This window comes from Arachis ipaensis, chromosome B8 (genome assembly GCF_059453495.1).
Source record: "Arachis ipaensis isolate K30076 ecotype BB chromosome B8, ASM5945349v1, whole genome shotgun sequence".
Classification (NCBI taxonomy): Eukaryota; Viridiplantae; Streptophyta; class Magnoliopsida; order Fabales; family Fabaceae; genus Arachis; species Arachis ipaensis.
The window spans coordinates 13,200,985-13,219,131 of NC_142443.1; the positions used below are offsets into that span (position 1 = coordinate 13,200,985).

Consider the following 18,147-nt stretch of genomic DNA (forward strand, 5'->3'; position numbering starts at 1 on the left):
TGAAGGGTGACAAAACAACAGAATTTCCACTTTGTCTTGGAGGGTTTATCCCATAATTGGTGTTGCTCGATCATGTTATATAACATTCCTCTCCATGCCCCAAGTGGTGCATACATAGCAAATAATCGGACTAGATGAGACTGGGCTTCAATGCGGTTACACAGGATGTGATATACAGGGAAGAGTGGTATTATGATGGCACATGGATATAGAGAGGACAGAACCCAGATATACCACATCATTTCCTCTGGTATAGGTCCTTGGATTATTGGTATAGTGCAAAAAGGGGTATCCACGTCAAAGTACTTCGAATTTAGATGTATTTGGGTTATGGTAAGGAGCTGGTGTAGCCAGTAGAACAAAGTTTGTCTGGCTAGACAGACTATTTGAAATGCTGTCTGGGGTCTTGCTTTGAAGGGAAAATGACCAATTTTTCTTCTGTATGGGTTATTGTGAAGTGGACAATCAGGAAATGGAATGGTGTATGAAGGGTTGTAGGTGCTCATGGTGCAAATGTAATGGATTGGTTTGAGGAGTAATTCTACTGGTTTGGGAGTGGTTCTTTGGTTGGCCTGGATAGGAAATCAGCAAGTGTGTTTTGGTGTCCTTTGATGTGTCTTACCTCGAATTTATAGCGAGAGAACCAGTCCTTCCATCTTAGCAATTGAGAGTCTGGCAGAATTTTTTTCTTGATTTCTAACATTAATGGGAAAGATGTGTTATCCATTTCTACAGTGAAATGATAAGCACTGAGATGGAAATTGAATTTCTCTATTCCCCTTTTAACAGCAAGAATCTCTTTGTAAGTGGCATGGTAATGTTTTTCAGATTCTTTGAACTGTCCACTAGCATGCGCGCAATAGTGTCTCGTCCCATCAATCTCTTCAAGTAGCACAACTCCCCAGAATTCATCAGTAACATCTGTTTGCAATATTCTTTTTCCTGTGCTGGGAATCTTTAAAGGTGGGGTCTTGTGCTATCTTCTTCAGGATTTTGACAGCTGTGAATTGCTCAGGTCCCCATGGTGGGAGCTTCTTTTTTAGGAGTTTTGACAGCTGGCTGGTGTGTCTGATCACATCTAGGATAAAGTCTCTGATGTAGTTGACGATTCCCAAGAATTGTTGGACTTGTTTGACTGTCAAGTTTTCATCAGGAAAATGGATTAACTCTTTGGCGAGGTGATCCCCTGGTTGGAAAAATCCATTTTCGAAAATCATCCCAAGGAATTCAATTTTTATCTTAGCAATAGAGCTCTTTTTTGCTGATAGCATGATTCCCTGGTCTTTGATGATCTGAGTGAATTGGGCCAGAAGTGCCTTATGGGCTTCACTGTCTTTTGAAAACAGTAAGATGTCATTAATGTAGATTAGTGTGGAATGTAGTATGGGCTCAAAGATTTTGGTCATTGCTTTTTTGGAAGAGAGAGGGGGCTACTTTGAGTCCAAATGGCATTACCGTCCATTGGTATTGGGCTTCAGGTATACAGAACGCTGTTTTATACCTATCTTCAGGATGGAGCCCAATTTGCCAAAATCCAGTTTTCAAGTCAAACTTGCTGAATATTTTTGCTCCACTTAATCTCTGTGTAATAACTGAGATTCTTGGTAGAGGAAACTTGTCGTCTTGTAAGAAGACATTAAGTGGCTTATAATCAATGACAAGCCTCTTTTTTCCTCTATTTTGCTCGACTCTTTTTTCAACATAGAATGCTTGACATGCCTGAATGAGTGGCCTTTGTAGGGTTGATGTCTTCATTCTTTTTGAAGGGGAGTCGAACATAAAATTCTGGATTTTTCCATAAAGGAGCAGGGTGGTTGAATTGATCATGACTATCACAGCAAGCACTGAGGAGTAACTGTTGGATCTCCTTATATTCTTCTGGAGCTTCTTGAATTTCAAGGATACTTTGTATCCCTGTAAAAGGCAAAAACTGCCCTTTGTAACTCAGACCAGTGGGTTTGATATGTAGCCCATGAGTTCGGAAGAAGGCATCGAATCCGAACAAAACATCTTTACTATCACCCATATCAAGAAACACGCGATTGCCTTACCAACCCACTCCCTGCAAGGTCTACATCATGTTAAATCCTTTCTGTATGCGAAAAGAAAAAGGTGGCATCTTCACGTGAAGATGATAGTTAAGATGTGGACATGTTCTATGTTAAATACTTTAGTCAAACATATCAAAGTATCGAATAATTCTCATATATAATTTTTACATGAATACATTTTTACGTAAGTAGGCACCAAAGAAAAAATGTTATGGGTACTTATTGCGTATGAGATACCCTGCGACTCATGTCTCATCTAATAATGAATGAAGTATAAATCGACACTGTCCTATATAGAGTATTTACACATGGTCAAGGAAAATATTTAAGTACCTAACATTTTGAAGGGTATACAAGCAAAGATGCATAAGAGTGAAGAACAAGGGTGAGAAAACTTACATATAAGTGATTATGAGAGATAGAACAAGAACAGCAACAGTATTTATTGGCCTTTCCCAAGCGAAGATTCCTTGAACCCATGGGACTACATGTTTGAGTGGTTTTAATAGTTCCTATAAAATAAAATTAAATCAGAGTAAACAATGCTTTCAACTCCAAAACATATATGTATAGTTGAGGATACTTACTGTAAGAACCATAACGCTGTCGATGACACCATCATCCTTTAATTCTTCAGTCATAGCTTTCGCGATGAGAACTTCATTTTCTTCCTCCCTTGATTGTTTGATAGCTGTCTTCAAGGAAGGACTATCTTCTAAAGCACTGGCGCTACTTTCAACTTCTTGACTTGGCTTCTCTACTATTTCATCAGAAGGTATGGACCTATACATGTTCATAATTCTAAGGATTGAGCTTGCGCTACATGAGTGTCCGCTATTGACCTTCTTGAGGCTATCCGCGAATTCTTCGAGAACATAATCTCCCTTTGGCAGCTCGTGGTATAAGGAGAATATTAGGAACTTCGTTGGGACAGGTGGTGATATTCTTAGCATTTCTCTGGCTGCATGAAGCCTTATGATTCCCAATATTGTCCTTGCATGAATCTCCCATGCTTGGATTGGACCATTGATATTGTACTTCGATAAAAACTGGTGGAGAAACATTATTTCCCTTATCAGTGCTAGCCAATGTTCGCGCCTCGTGGAACTTGTGAGTTCTGGAAACTCTAGTACAATCTCCTCTGATCTAGAAAATTCAGAAGAAATTTCTTCATATCAATGACATAAGTGAAGATTAGTTATGTGTACATATCAACTTCGACACACTATGCCGACTCGCAACCCATCCAAAGGTGGACAAGATGCCAGATGACAATGTCTCATGCATAATATGTAAGCATTTTCCTTTTCAACAAGAATATCTCCAAAGGATTATGTTGATGCACTTACAAATCAGATGATTCATAGATTATGGCCTTGTCAAAAAGTTGAGCTCCCCAGGGACCTGTGGCAGCTGGTTTTACACTCTGCTCGACATCCTTGGAGAGGTCCATTTTTATAGCATCTTCGTAATTTATTATTCCCGAGGCCTCGAAGTAAAGAGCATAGTTGGTCAGAGTTAGCCTACCTGTCAATTAAAATCAAAGCAACATGAACGGATTAATTTACTAAGATTTCCGTTTTAATATTGGAATGAATAGTCAGATAAACCAAACTGCAGACCAGGCCAACTTGTCGTCCCAACGTGGCGAACGACTCTCTGGGAGCTTGCTGTTCCTTCGACATGTAATATGTATTCGTCATCGGCCAGTTCCACACCATTTGGCTTTGTCTGATTCTGCAAATGCTGTATGCACCTGAGGAATCGGGAATCCCAGACAATAAGTATGTTTTCAAAACTCCAAATATCTTTACAAATCAATAGACTACAACTATCAAATCATTTATATGTCCACTAGAAACTTCTATGCCAAATGTTCATATACTATATATACCAAGGTAGTCACCTACTTGTCCATATTTTTTAAGAATATATCGTATGCCGGATGGTGTAGTCGGAGCCCTGTTGGTGCTGTTAGAGTTTCAAAAGTAAACCTTCCATTTGCAACATCTGCTACTAAAGGAAATTGTGATCCCATCCACACAAATGCATCTTCTCCAACACTGGCCTCATTAGTAACCTGGAAAAGAAAATGCATCAAGTACAATCAGAAACCTATAATCATAAATGTTCCTATGTACTAAACAAATCTGGTCCATGTTCTAAACAGAATATTCAACTGACTATTGCATCAAGAAGACGAGCTTCTCATGGCTGGAATTCAACCTCACAATTGAAACAACAAAGAAAGGAAGTAAAAAACATCTATGTTCTGTAGTACCATGAAAAATGAGAAGGAAACACTCTTACAAGTAGAGGCATGATGTCTGAATAAAAAAGAGGGATATCTTCCTGTTCTTGAGTGGCTTTTCGAGCTATCCTTTCTTCGTGCTCCTTTGCTACAGATTCCTGAAAACCTCAAAATGCTAACATTATCCTCTAATCTGATTAAATTACAGGGGATGGCAAAAAGCAAAACTATAGTTCACATCTCATATATATAATAGGGGACAAAGCTGAAATTGAGATCAAGCCAGACCATATCTTTGTTTAGACCATTTTTTTAATCACAAGATCATAGGCTAATGTTGCATGACATGATTTCAAACTATGCAGTTACTAAAAGCAAGCTTACTTTGATTACCATGCAAAATTTCATTTATCATATATTCATATTTCTCTGCATTACAAAATATTTAGGAACAAAACTAAATGCCAAAGGCTCATTAGAACTTCAATTTTAAATGTTTTAGAAAGACTCTTTGATCAACATTGAAGATGAAGCTATAACTTATCATCTCAAACCAGCACGAATGCTTTGCTGCCATAAGTTCGAAAAGGGGAAAATTTGATTTCCCCAGTAAAGTACTTCCTTTGAGATGCGAAGTAATGGAACTAATAGAAAATAACTTATATCTTCATGAATGTGATGAAAGAAAGATCAATGTCAAGTAAATTCCACCAATAGGCAAATTTTGTCAAGTTAGAGAAACTAAGATTGAATTTCAGCATTCGATATTGTTTTTCATAAAGAAAACTAAGATGCAAGCTAATCTTCAAGAAATCATCACCAAATATTCAAATTGACATATTCACCAAAGTCCTGATTTGAATAAAATGCATTCATGTTTCAAAACTTAGTATAGTATAAATTAACCCCAATTCAAATAACTGTAAATTTAGAAATGTAAGAGTAAGACAATAATTTGCATGTATACCGTGCCGTCTTCATCATAGTATCTAGGTCTCTCCCAAGCAAGCATCATATCATAGGTCAACCTGCTAAATGAGCCATCGTTGATCTTTTCCTGTATGCTATCCTGGCACATTTTTTGACATAGAGTCTTGCTACTGCAAAATTCCACTAATTTTTTGCAGTAGTCTCCCTCATCTGGGTTCCATCCTGATTCAAATTCTTCCACCAATCCCTCTACTGGAATTTCCAGTTTCCTAATTAAAAACAACAGTAGCAGTAACTAAATATTATACAATGTCATCCAATTACAAATAGTGTATCAAAATTAAATTAACATTCATTAAATATAAGTAAAATCTGATTTTGATACCGTGTAAAACAGTTTTGCATTATGTTATTAACTACGAAAAACAGTTTTGCATTAAATATAAGTAAAATTTGATTTTAATATTATACATTCATTATGTTTTGATTTTAAATTAACTACGTAAATGATTATCCAAATTCATATAACTATACAATTGGATGATAGTGTTAGTGCATAACAATTAAAACTCCAATTATATTATTAAGCAAAAATTGGAATTTGGTCAAATAAACGAACATTTCAGTGATGTAATGTCACATCCATTTATCAATCTTCAATGGGCAAATATTAAATTGGATACAAATAGTATCATTTCCCCGAAGAAGAAAATTCATATATAGATAAAGATGACAAACAAAGTAATATTCCACATGTGTGGCCGTGTCATTTCATCAACAAATTCTTGTAAACAATTCCTCGAATGCAAGTGTATGTGTAGCATTTTTCAATGATATGATATATGAAGTTGAATTTTGATAACAAATGTATTGGTAAGGAAGAATATATTACTGTGCACATCTCTTAAGAACGTCCTCTGCAATGGAAGACAGATACTCTAGCTTTGTAGCCATAACATCTACGTATCTATATGACGCCGTTTCTTCTTCTTCTCCTCCTCCTCCTCCTTCTTGTTGTTGATGCGGTTCGTTCTTTTTTCTATATAACTCTTATCAGTAGCATGTTGTATGTATGGATTATGGAAGCACCGAAATTCACAATCAAGACTGATATCGGTTTTTTTTAAAAAAAATATATATAGAAGGGTTTGACACGTGTGACCACTATGAGGCGCCACTTCATAACTCCCATGCAATGTTAAGCATCATGCTAACTCCTCCGTCTACTACATTTTTTGATAGTATAATAATCTGATCCATTTCTCTCTCGTGCAAGGTTCTGAAAACCGAACCGGTCATCAAACCGTTCTCGTTACTGGTTCATAGGTTCAACCGGTTCGATTGTGGTTGAACCGAAAAAACCGTTTTATAATAAAATAATAATTAAAATATAAATAAATACATTAAAACATAATTATAGTTTAATATAAACTTTAAAATATCATCCAAAATAAAACCAAAATATTATGATCTCATTCAAATACAAACTCAAGTCAAATAACAAAAACAACCAACTAAACATAAAATGCCAACATCCAAGTTTGTCATCAATCATATTTATTCATATTCACAGTTTTATCACATTCATTTATATTCATAATCCCTTGCCTTATTAAACAGCACAAAAATTTAATTCAGTTAACCATTTATCCACTTGAAATGAAAATGGCAAATAAAACACCTGTTCTGAGAACATCAGCAACAGCATCCTCTGCTGATTTTGCATACTTCTGATATTCATGTGGCCACTACATGTTACTATTTAATATTAGGAAGGGTACTAGTTATGCCCAATAGAATTACTTAGTCTTTTAAGAATATAGATAAGAGACTTTTATCAATGTATTAAAGCTTAAAGGAATTAATGAATTGATATTGAACTTGGTTCAATTTGGAGTTTCTCTCCCTAATTCATAGAAGGAGTTCTAACATTGGTGCTCTCGCTGAGAGGTTTCTTCCATTTTTCATGGGAAAACAAATAACTCAACAATCTGAAAATACATTTCCAATATTCAATGGGAAAGATGGTTATGGATGGACACCTGAGGAGCAGAGATTCATAGAGGTGGAAAGAGGTTTGAAAGGGAAAGCTCTAAGATGGTTTCAGTTATGGAAGGCGCTCAATCCATTTGCCAATTTGGAAACATTCGAAATTGCTGCTGGAAAATTGAGTGGGAAGAGATTAAAGCTAGACTAAGGCAACACCGGCAACCAAATCTCAGCTATCAACAGAACAAGACTCGCAGCAACATCAACAGAAATTCAAGAAAAAAGAGAGGCCAAAATCGATGCAAATTCAGATTCAACAAGCAATTTAGCTACAAATCCAACAACAGATCACAAATTCAACTTCACAAGATCAGTTCACAAATCAACAAATCCAGAATATGAAATTGACGAAGAAGAAGAGTCAGATTTCAATTTTGAACTTCAACCACAACAACAATAAGAAGAATTAAACAGAAATTGCAGATCAAGCACGAATTCAAAATTCAAATCCAGAAATTCAATAAAAAATAACTCTAAATCCAGAAAATCAAGTACGCTTAGAGACAATTGCAAAGAAAGTAGCAGATCGCAACAATAGTGAGGAAATCAGAACAACAAACCCTAGCAGCGGCGGTCTCTCTCGCAGCTTCGGTCTCTCTCGCTTCCTTCCTCACGTGACAGCGACGACGATGGCTTTGCGCAGCTCCAACAAACCCTAGCAGCGGCGGTGATGGATTGGCAGCGATGGAGGCACGGCGGCGACGCATCAGAGGCTCCCTCCTCCCCTGCGGTGGCTGCGATTTTCGAAGGCTGACTTCGTGGCTGCGAGCGAATAGAGCTAGCTGACGTTAGCACAACGGAAGTTGTGACGGCGGCGGTGGCTCGACGGAAGTTGCGCCGGAAGCTCGAGGTGAGTCAGACTGGAGACGTGAGAGGTGAGAGTGGAGGCTGAGGCTCGAGAGGAGAGGAGTGGGTGACTAGTGTTCTCTTTTGGTTTTGGCCCTTTCAGCATGCAAAACGCAGCGTTTTGCCTAAATTTAAAAAACCGGCCAGGTCCCGGTTCGGTTCGACCGACCGGTTCCCGGCCGGTTCGGCGGTTCAACTCCGGTTTTTAAAATTGGCGGTTTACTATCTGTCCGAATCGTATTTATTATAACAGCGGTTTTCGGTTCGACCGGTTCGACCGGCCAATCGAACCGGTTTTCAGAACATTATTTGAAACAAAATAAAACTTACCGATATTTTTAAAACTTTTGTCAAACTTTAAAAACAAAAAGTATACTTTACCATAAATTTAATATTAATTTTTTAAGTTTTTTATTAAATAATTTTTTATATATATAAATTAATTTATTTTAATTTTACATGGATCTAAATCTAGTTGCATATAATTTCATATCTTTTGTCGCCTAAATTTTTTTACTATATACCCGAAAGAAGTCCAAATTATTAAAGACTAAAATTTCTTACTATATTTTCTGAAATTGACATTTTCTTTGGATTTATTCTGACTTAACAGGCTATTTATATTAACCAAGTGAGGTACTGTTAAGATTGATGTTTATTTTTCACTAATAATCAAATTTTTTTCGCCGCTTTCTTTTTTAAAATGTTAAATTTTAAAATTATATTACTTCAATTTTGGTTTTTAAATTACATATTATGACATAAATATTATAATGATGATATTAAAGAAGTTTTTAGTGTAAAATTGTGAGAAATGTATTAACATACTTAAAAAAAATTTTAACCAGTTGCGTGATATCCTTGAGTTTCCTTCTCATTGTTTCCACCCAATAAAGACGTTCTTGTATTTCCACCATATGAATAATTTATAGTATATCTTAGTGGCTATATTGAACGGAACAACAAAGTTCCGCTTCCCTACAGAAAATACTAAAACCGCTTCCTATTTTATAATATAGTGAATTCACCATGTAAATTGTTGATCTATCCTATAATAATTAACAATTAAGTATCACTGTAAATGAGCAATGCAAAATCCGGATACCTATCGTTAACTAAGCTGAAATATCAATTTAATATTAAGTAGTACATTGTTTATTTTACTTTATCGTTGGGAAATAATTTCCCTTGCTGGTTAGGTGAAATTCGATTAAACAAAATTCTTATAGATCATATAATTCTTTGTCAAGAAAAAAAATGAATTAATAATTTTCTTGTTGTAAAATAAATAAGGAAGAAGTAATAAAATAAAAATATAAATAGAAAATAATATTATTAGTATTTACCAATACTATTATACTACTATAAAGATAATATATTAATATTATATTAATAGTATATGAAGAAAGAAAATAAAGAAATGCTTTATATAAGAAAGAGAGAGAGGAAGTATTTGCTTTTTATTGCTAAGTGTATATTTCTTTTATCTCGTTCATGCTTTTATAGGCAAACAAATACAACTTTCCACACTTCATTAATCATAGTTGTCAAAATCGGACCGGACCGACCGGTTCGACCGAAAAACCGGTGAACCGAACCTCACACCGATCCGATACGAACCGGTCAAATCTGGAATGAACCAGTGAGAACCGGTCAAATTCGGTGAAAACCGGACCGGACCGAACCGCGTGGGTGGCAGTTGAAGGGAAGTGCAGAGTAAGATCACTTCCGATCATCAAACCGCTCGAGCTACTGGTTCATCGGTTTAGAAGTTCAACTGGTTCAACCGTTGTTCAACTGAAATAACTGAATTATAATAAAATAACATCAAATTATAAATAAATATACAAAAATATAAATATATTCTGATATAAATCTTATATATATACAAATTAAAAGTATAATTCCAATTAAAATCTCATAATCACATTTAAATACAACACGAGTCAAATATAAAAAACCAAATATTAAAGGTCAAAACTTATATAAGTATAAAATTTATATTATATGAAATTTAAGATAGTCACAAGAAACAAAAAAAAAATTCATTGGATTAACCAAATCAATAATAAATATTTGATCATCTACTTATCTGGTTAATTGAGTTTATTCAGTTAATTCAATTCATCTATTTCTTCATTAAAAACAAAGATGACAAATTTATTTCTTCTCTAACAAAAGATTGATCATAATGAACAAATAGAAACTCCGAAAAACTTTTAACAAAATTTTCAACATAATTTTCAGCTGATCACAATTTTAGCAAAATTTCAACACAATTTTAACAAAGATTAACAATTTTTTTCCAAAAATTAACTAAAAAAAACCAGCAGTTAACTAATCATTCAATGATTCAATCAACACCAAAAATACAGAATATAGAGTACAGAATATAGAGTACAGAACAGCACTGGAGCATAGCTAATCATTCAATGATTCAAGTTATGGAAGGAAAAGCTCTAAGATGGTTCAATCATCGCTAACAACCAAATAAGCTTTCAATCTTGCCAGAATCAAGCAATAATTCAGCAATCATCAACCACAATTTTAGATCTAAAACCAGTAACAGCAGAAATTATTGAAATGCACCATTCAATGCAACAAAAACCTATGCAGGATGCACTGTACAACAAAAGTATAGTTCAGGAGTTGTATATGGGAAAATAAGATAGTAAATCAAAAATAAATTTTTTTCACCATATCACCATATTTAAAAACTCATATATCCACCTTAAACTAAGACAAATAAATTAATCTCAGAATTAAGCCAGTCATAATGCAGCATAATTTGTAAGACTTAATGACACACAAAAGATAAATAAAAGATAAATAAAAATTCGGTGTTTATATTTATGAATTATGACTACTTGTCCTTGTCCCGATGCAATGCAATGCAGTACCATGACCCATCACCCACAAACCCAACCAAAAAAATATTAAAATGACATCACCGCAATCAAAGAATTTTTATTTCATGCATTGTACTGAGTGTCCTTCATTTTATCTTAAATAGAGAGTATAATTTGAAGTCAAGTTTAATGTACATGTAGAATTTTTTTCGAGACAAATACGGTTAATTAACAACGCCGTGAGGTAGGAGCCAAAAGAATATTTGTACAATGTGCATAATAAAAGTTTAAGGAGTATTAGGGAGTATTAGAGATATAACCATTAGTGTTACCTTTTCCTATCAATTGAAGCTTTTGAGATAAGTGGTATCATGACATGGTATTAGAGCTCTAGATCCGAAAAGTTAAGAATTTGATCCTTGGTAAACCCCAAAATCAATTTAAGTTTTTGGGAAGATGTTTATTATTCCTAATACTTGGATGGTTATTCTAGATAGTATAGGAGATGTTTATTTTGTAACTCAATAACCCATTATACACATTGTACAAATAGTTCATTGGCTCCCTCAGGACTCTTTCTAAATTTCACTACACCCCATCTGAAAAGGAGTCTTTTAACTCCGATAAAGAATTCAATTTTCTCACCTTAGTTCTTTGTGACTCTGTGACATCTGAATTTTACACTGAAACCCTGAGGCCAATGATCCCCAGATAATTTAAGTAACTAAACACCTAACTCCTGCTCATTAAATAAAGTTATGAATTTAAACTTTTTAACTCTCAAATAGTAAATAGATAAAATAAAACATAAAACTCAATGCAAATTGTACCAAGTTAAAAACGTGCCTCGTGGTCCGTGTGGGTGTATTTCGGTATAGGTCCATATCATTTTAGTTTGAGCTGACCATCCTTGCGTATGAAAAACTATGAATAACAATCATAATGTAACACTGAGAAAATAAAAATGGGTAAGTAAATAGGTATATAGCCATTAGCCAATTTAACAATTCAAAACAACGTAGGAAGCCGGAACAATAGCAAGAAGAGACTATTCTAAAATATCATCATCATCAACACCATCATAGTCATCATCATCAACCTCCTCTTTACAAGGAAAACTTTTTTCTGCAGATTCAACCTAATTAAGTATCTGAAAAACTACCGACGAAATTAAAATTATATTGTTTTTTATTGGGGAGGGAAGGGTAGGGGGAGAAGAAAAAAATAGTAGAATGAGGATGGGTTTTCTTCCTTGTTATGGGTGAATTGATGGACGATGCTCTTTGCACTTGTCTTATCATTGTCTTGTGTGTGTATGAAAACAAAGTTTAGATCTTGAAAAGGAGGCCACCATGGGTGGCAAAGAAGGGAGCAAAGACAAGGGACTCAACGGCCATAAGTTTGATGAGAATGTTGAGTGAGGGTCCAGATATGTGCTTCAGTGAGTCCCCAATAGAGTCTCCAATCACAGCTGCCTTGTGACAATCTGACCCCTTTGGCCCAAGGCTTCTCGCATGCTCAGATGCACCAGCCTATGACATCCAAATAATTCATTTACACATTAGACCATACTCATTAAACCTTTCACATCAATTTATATATATAGCCCAACTCCACAGTAAACTCCTTTACTTCTTGGCATGTGCCAGTCAGGGACTAGAGAAATGCCTCCAGTAAAAAGGAGAACCCAGAAGATTGTTGATAGAGCCAAAGTAAAACAATCGGTTACTTGAATATTGAGCATGCAATAAAATATGTACACTAAACTAAAATATTACTTGTACACCAGACACCAGAGATTACACCAAAAGGTGTTTCTACTCCAAAGAAGATACCGACAATGAGGGGTGTAAGCATGACAAGGGCGCCAGGCGGGATCATTTCTTTAATGGAAGCATCGGTGGAGATCTTAACGCATGTGGCGTAGTCAGGCTTGGCAGTTCCCTCCATCAGGCCAGGAATGGTATTGAATTGCCTGCGCACTTCCTCAACCATCTTTAGTGCATCACTTCCCACACTCTTCATGGTCATGGAAGAAAACCAATATGGAAGCATTGCACCAACAAGCAAACCAATGAAAACCTTTGGAGTCAACATGTCAATAGTTGTGATAGCAGCACGGCTCACAAAGGCACCAAAGAGAGCCAGAGGCACAAGTGCAGCAGAACCAATTGCAAATCCCTGAAAAAGAATAACAAATTGTCACGCACCTATCTGGAAATGTGGTGTTTCCATAAAATCAAGATATCAGACTGTCAAAAAATCCAAACCTTTCCAATAGCAGCAGTTGTGTTCCAGCGGCTTCAAGGGCATCTGTTCTCTCCCTAATTCTGTGGCTCATGCCAGCCATCTCAGCAATACCTCCAGCATTGTCACTAATTGGACCTTAAGCATCAATGGCCAATCCAGTGGCTATGGTACTCAGCATCCCAAGTGCTGCAACAGCAATACCATACATGGCAGCAAAGCTGAAGCTAACAAAAATACTAGCGGCAATAGCAAAAATTGGGATAATGACAGACTTGTATCCCAAGGCAAGCCCAAAGATAACATCAGTGGTAGCACCAGTCCTGCAGGAATCTGCAATATCTTGCACAGGGCTGCAAAAGCAGGTAGGGAAAAAATAAGGTAACATCTAAAAATGAGAACATGTGAAAGTGCAAAATATATCCTAAAACTGCTTACCTATATGCATTGCTGGTATTGTACTCGGTTACAAATCCAATAATAATCCCTGCCCAAAGACCAACAGCAACACATAAAAATAGTTGCCTGCAAACAGAAAGCAATTTCATTAGTTCCAAATAGGCAATGTACCATTAATTATTTTGCTAATGGAGAATTGTAAAACATACCAGTTCTTGACATCTTTCTGGAATCCAAAATTGAAGATAGTGAAAGAAGATGGTAGTGCAATCCAACTAACAATTGCAATCTCAATGGTCATTAAAGCAGTGGAAATATTAAAGCAGTGGAAATAATGAGTTGTTTTTTCAATGCCGGCTCAATTTCCTTCACAGCCTTTATCTCAAAAGAGTCAGTTGCAAATAAGGTGGTAAGTAAACAGACTATGATACCCACAGAGCTGACAATGAGAGGGTACATCATAGCAATCAACTCATGGTTCACCCCAAAAGAGGAGATGGAAGCAACAACAAGGGAAGCACAGTATGACTCAGCATATGAACCGAAGAGATCAGATCCCATATCAGCAATATCCCCAACATTATCACCCACATTATCCGCAATCACCTGGTTACAACATGATTGACTCAGAGTCGGATATACAGGAAAATTATTGAAAATACCTTAAAAATAAAATCTAGCTCAGGGAGATCTCTCTTACAGTAGGATTTCTTGGGTCATCCTCGGGAATGTTCCTTTCAACCTTGCCAACAAGATCAGCACCAACATCAGCAGCCTTAGTGTAGATACCTCCACCAACTCTGCCTAAGAGAGCCATAGAAGACCCACGAAGACCATAACCAGTTATGGCCTCAAAAAGACCTTCCCAGTCATCGCCATAGTAGACCTTGAAAACGTTGATAGCAATGTAAAGAACCAATAGACCATTTGCAACAAGGAGAAATCCCATAATTGCACCAGATCTAAATGCAGTGATGAAAGCCTTTCCAACACCCTTCCTCACCTCCAAAGTGGTTCTCGCATTTGCATAAGTAGCGATTTTCATTCCAAGGAAACCGGAGACTAGCGACGTGATGCCACCGAGCAAGAATGAAATAGTGCTGAAAAGGGCAGTGGCTAGAGCTGGTTTACACATCTTGGTTTCATCATAGGTGCAAGGCTGGTGGCTTGTGTTGAATCCTTACATAGAGCCAAGGAAGAGGAATATCAAGATGGCAAAAGCCACCATGAAGATTCCCACATGCTTGTACTCAGTGAAAAGGAAAGAGGTTGCTCCTGTTGATGATCAACAATAAATATATTAACATAAGAAGAAATACACAACAATAGTTAGAAAAATATCCCGTAAATGTGAATTGAAGATTTAAAAAAAAAATATGCAGAGATATATAAAACTCCAAGCAACAGCTGAAACTAGGATTAGGTCTAGTAGTATTAAACTGAAACAAACCGAAGGCTAAAAGGTTTTTGTGAAGATATAGCCAATGGAGAGAAAATTACATATAAACCATGTTCAAACGGCAATAAGGAATTAAGAGTACGAAAATGTTAAAACTGTTTCACGGATGACAGAGAAAATATGTACTCTAAGCTGATCAATAAACACATACTGCTCATATCGAGATCAAATCTAGTTTACATATATGGAATGTTAAAATGGACTATTTTGTGACAGTCATATTTTCTTTTCTTGAGCTATGGACTACCTCCGTTTGATTTTCCAGACCTGGTTAATGTCCTTTATCAATCTGTCAATCATTCTATATATATATATCATCTGATTTAGGGTGTGACTGATCAAATGCTGTAAATTCATGCACTTCCTCTTCTACCTCAATCGAACTAGCTCCAGAAGGCTTTTGGCTTCCTGTGTTCTTCATTTGCCACTTTACACTAGCAACATTCACCCAATCCCCTGCTTGAGCATAAATGTTTGACAAAAGGTTGAAATTTCCAGGATCCAATGGTGCCAACTCAAACAAGTGTTCGCACACAGCGTTTGCAAGATCTACATCATTATGCATTCGACAAGCCCCCAAAAGAGTTCCCAAGACTATTTCATTTGGCTCCATAGGCATGTTGCGCACAAGCTGAAAAGCTTCCTCCAGGTGTCCCCCTCAACCAAGAAGATCAATCATACAACCATAGTGCTCAACTTGAGGAACAATCCCATGCACTTTCTCCATTCAATAGAAGTAATATGCCCTCATTGACAAGGCCTGCATGGGTGCAAGCACATAAAAGGCCAATGAACGTATATTTGTCCGGTTCAAAACTCTCATGTACCATCCTAGTGAAAAGCTCAAGTGCTTTCTCACCACATTCATGCATGTCTAACCCTTGAATTATGGAATTCCAAGGCACCAAATCTTTCTTTTCAATCCTACTAAAGACACCAAGGGCAACATCCACACAACCACACTTCGCATACATATCGATGAATGCGTTCAACACCTTAGTGCTACATCTAAACCTCCGCCTCTCAACAGAAGCATGAATTCTTTTCCCTAACACGGCCATTCCAGACTCGGCACATGCAGTCAAAATACTTATCAGAAACCCATCATCAACCCTCATCCCAACTCCCTCCATCTTATCATACAACTTTATTGCCTCATTAACAAGCCCCTTCTCAGCATCCCAGATATCATAGTGGTCCAAATCACCAAGTTCTTCCCAGGACACTTATCAAACAACATCCTTGATATATTCATATCCCCAACTCTACAGTAGCCCCAAACCATCGTCGCCCATGACACGACATTCCTCTCAGGTATTCCCTCAAACATCTCAAGCACCTTCCCCATCTCCTCAGCCTTAGCATACATATCCAACATGATGTTCCAACTAACTACATCCCTCTCAAGCGTTTCATCAAACACCTTGCAGGCTTTCTCAAACTCACCACCTCTCACCAACCCACCAATCACAGAGTTCCAAGACACCACATCCCGTTCCTCCATCTCCAAAAACAACCAAATTGCGGCATCAATTCTAGCACCCCCACATTTACAATACAAATCTATCAACGAGTTCGGCACAAATATATCACTCCCAAAAAACCCAAACTTCACCACATGTGCGTGGATCATCTGCATCATCCAAAACTGTTATAACCATCAAAAGCTTTCAACAGACACGTGTATGTGAAGCTATCTGAAAAAACATCGTTCCTTTATATCTGGAAGAAGGTTTCAAATGCGACGGAAGGGTGAGCCTTGTTTTGGGCCTGAGCTCTGAGAGAGTGTTGTAGAGGTGGGCGTTGGGGTTGGTTACGAGGTTGAATGCGTTGACGGCGGAGGGAGGTGGCGGGAGACGGAGAACGCGGCGACGAGTTTCGGTGCGATGTAAGGGTCTTGGTGGACGTCGTGTTTGAGGACTTGAGCTTGGATTTGCTTCACGGTGTTGAGGTTTGAGCAGCGGTGGAGGTCAGAGAGCTTTTCATCGAGAAGGCGGCAAGTGTAAAACCATGTGGGCGCACGCGCCGCTGCAGCAGGCAATTGCATCTGTCGCTGACGGTGGCTCTGCAGTGAAAGGGTTTTGAAATGAAATGTCTCAAAACAGCAAAACCGCTCGAATTATGCCCACCAGGGTTTATTATTATAAACGGCCCTCCATGTAAATCATCTAATCAAGTTGGCCTAAATTTAAAATAATTAATGCGCTTTCGGTCTCATTAAAAAAACGTGACTTTCACGCACCACATACAAACGAAATGACTACTTCATTCGTGTTTCATTATGAAAAAACGTTCCTTCTTCTTTAACACACATAAAACCATTTCGTCTCTTCGAATCTCTCTCAAAATTATTCAAATTTCAGTCACGTTCTCTGTAAAAACCACTATTGCAGTAGAATCGCAAAAAAATTTAGTAAGAAACAACAAAAAAAGAACGAAAACAGTATCACAGACTATAAAAGGTATGAGAAAAATTACTGTTCATTTGAAATCTTGTAATATCGCGTTTCTCCTAGTTGCATTTTAGGTGTATTGAATTTATTTTCTTTTTTTAGTAGATCAAACTATTGTGAATGCATTTCTACAGTATAATTAGGGTTTTGAATGAAATTTATTGTTGTTTTCATTCAGTTCAGTAGACAGTGTAACTAGCGCTTTGAAATTGGTTGTTATACTGTTTAGTACTTCTTTTGCATGGAGAAATACTATTCTTGATGATTAAAAGTTGAAAACGATTTATTCTTGACATGAACATTGTTTTGTTCGGTGGCATTCTTGAAATACTGATGATTGAATTTTTACAGTAGTATAACTATGGCTTTGGAATAAATTTTGTGGATATTTTTAAATTTGACCAAATGAATTTTATTCGGTTCGGTGGCTTCCTTTTGCTTTGTTTGATGGCTTTTAATTGACTTCATTAAGATATACATGCTTGTGTTTATTGGTGTATTGAGTGAAGTATTGACCAAACTTTTTCTTTACAGCAAAACAGAACAAGACAATGGCAACAATGAAGGAGAAGCCGCACTATAACGTAAGCACATTAAATATATTTATCCGCTT

General features: G+C 36.6%; 2 protein-coding genes and 1 pseudogene across 15 annotated transcripts in view; all 3 read right to left on the bottom strand.

Annotated features, from left to right (window-relative positions):
* Nucleotides 1-8,233, bottom strand: part of LOC107613185 (uncharacterized) — a 31,766-nt gene extending 23,533 nt beyond the window's left edge. For 4 of the 13 annotated variants that reach the window (XM_088496706.1, XM_021108878.2, XM_088496709.1 and 1 more), the window contains exons 1-9: nucleotides 7,842-8,233; nucleotides 6,125-6,271; nucleotides 5,270-5,501; nucleotides 4,362-4,460; nucleotides 3,962-4,131; nucleotides 3,674-3,807; nucleotides 3,401-3,578; nucleotides 2,639-3,197; nucleotides 2,451-2,563 (exon numbers count right to left, since the gene is read on the bottom strand). In XM_088496706.1, the coding sequence (XP_088352832.1) occupies nucleotides 2,451-2,563; nucleotides 2,639-3,197; nucleotides 3,401-3,578; nucleotides 3,674-3,807; nucleotides 3,962-4,131; nucleotides 4,362-4,460; nucleotides 5,270-5,501; nucleotides 6,125-6,186 (1,547 nt within the window). In that variant the 5' untranslated portion in view covers nucleotides 6,187-6,271; nucleotides 7,842-8,233. Of the gene's footprint in view, nucleotides 1-1,816; nucleotides 2,072-2,450; nucleotides 2,564-2,638; nucleotides 3,198-3,400; nucleotides 3,579-3,673; nucleotides 3,808-3,961; nucleotides 4,132-4,361; nucleotides 4,461-5,269; nucleotides 5,502-6,124; nucleotides 6,512-7,841 lie in introns of those variants that run through there. The other 9 variants (XM_088496707.1, XM_088496708.1, XM_088496710.1 and 6 more) reach the window with 6 other exon arrangements.
* Nucleotides 8,234-11,941: 3,708 nt separating this feature from the next.
* Nucleotides 11,942-15,484, bottom strand: LOC107610512 (pyrophosphate-energized vacuolar membrane proton pump-like; annotated as a pseudogene). The gene is made up of 7 exons (XR_015896431.1): nucleotides 15,349-15,484; nucleotides 14,323-14,897; nucleotides 13,832-14,228; nucleotides 13,662-13,748; nucleotides 13,247-13,576; nucleotides 12,816-13,157; nucleotides 11,942-12,508 (listed from the first exon to the last, which is right to left on the bottom strand). The product of XR_015896431.1 is annotated as a pyrophosphate-energized vacuolar membrane proton pump-like (transcript).
* Nucleotides 15,325-17,128, bottom strand: LOC107610514 (pentatricopeptide repeat-containing protein At3g29230). Its single transcript, XM_021108117.2, is given in 7 exon segments — nucleotides 15,325-15,390; nucleotides 15,392-15,824; nucleotides 15,826-16,261; nucleotides 16,264-16,725; nucleotides 16,728-16,865; nucleotides 16,868-16,924; nucleotides 16,927-17,128. Coding segments are annotated over 7 exon segments (1,794 nt in total).
* Between the last annotated feature and the right edge of the window lie 1,019 nt (nucleotides 17,129-18,147).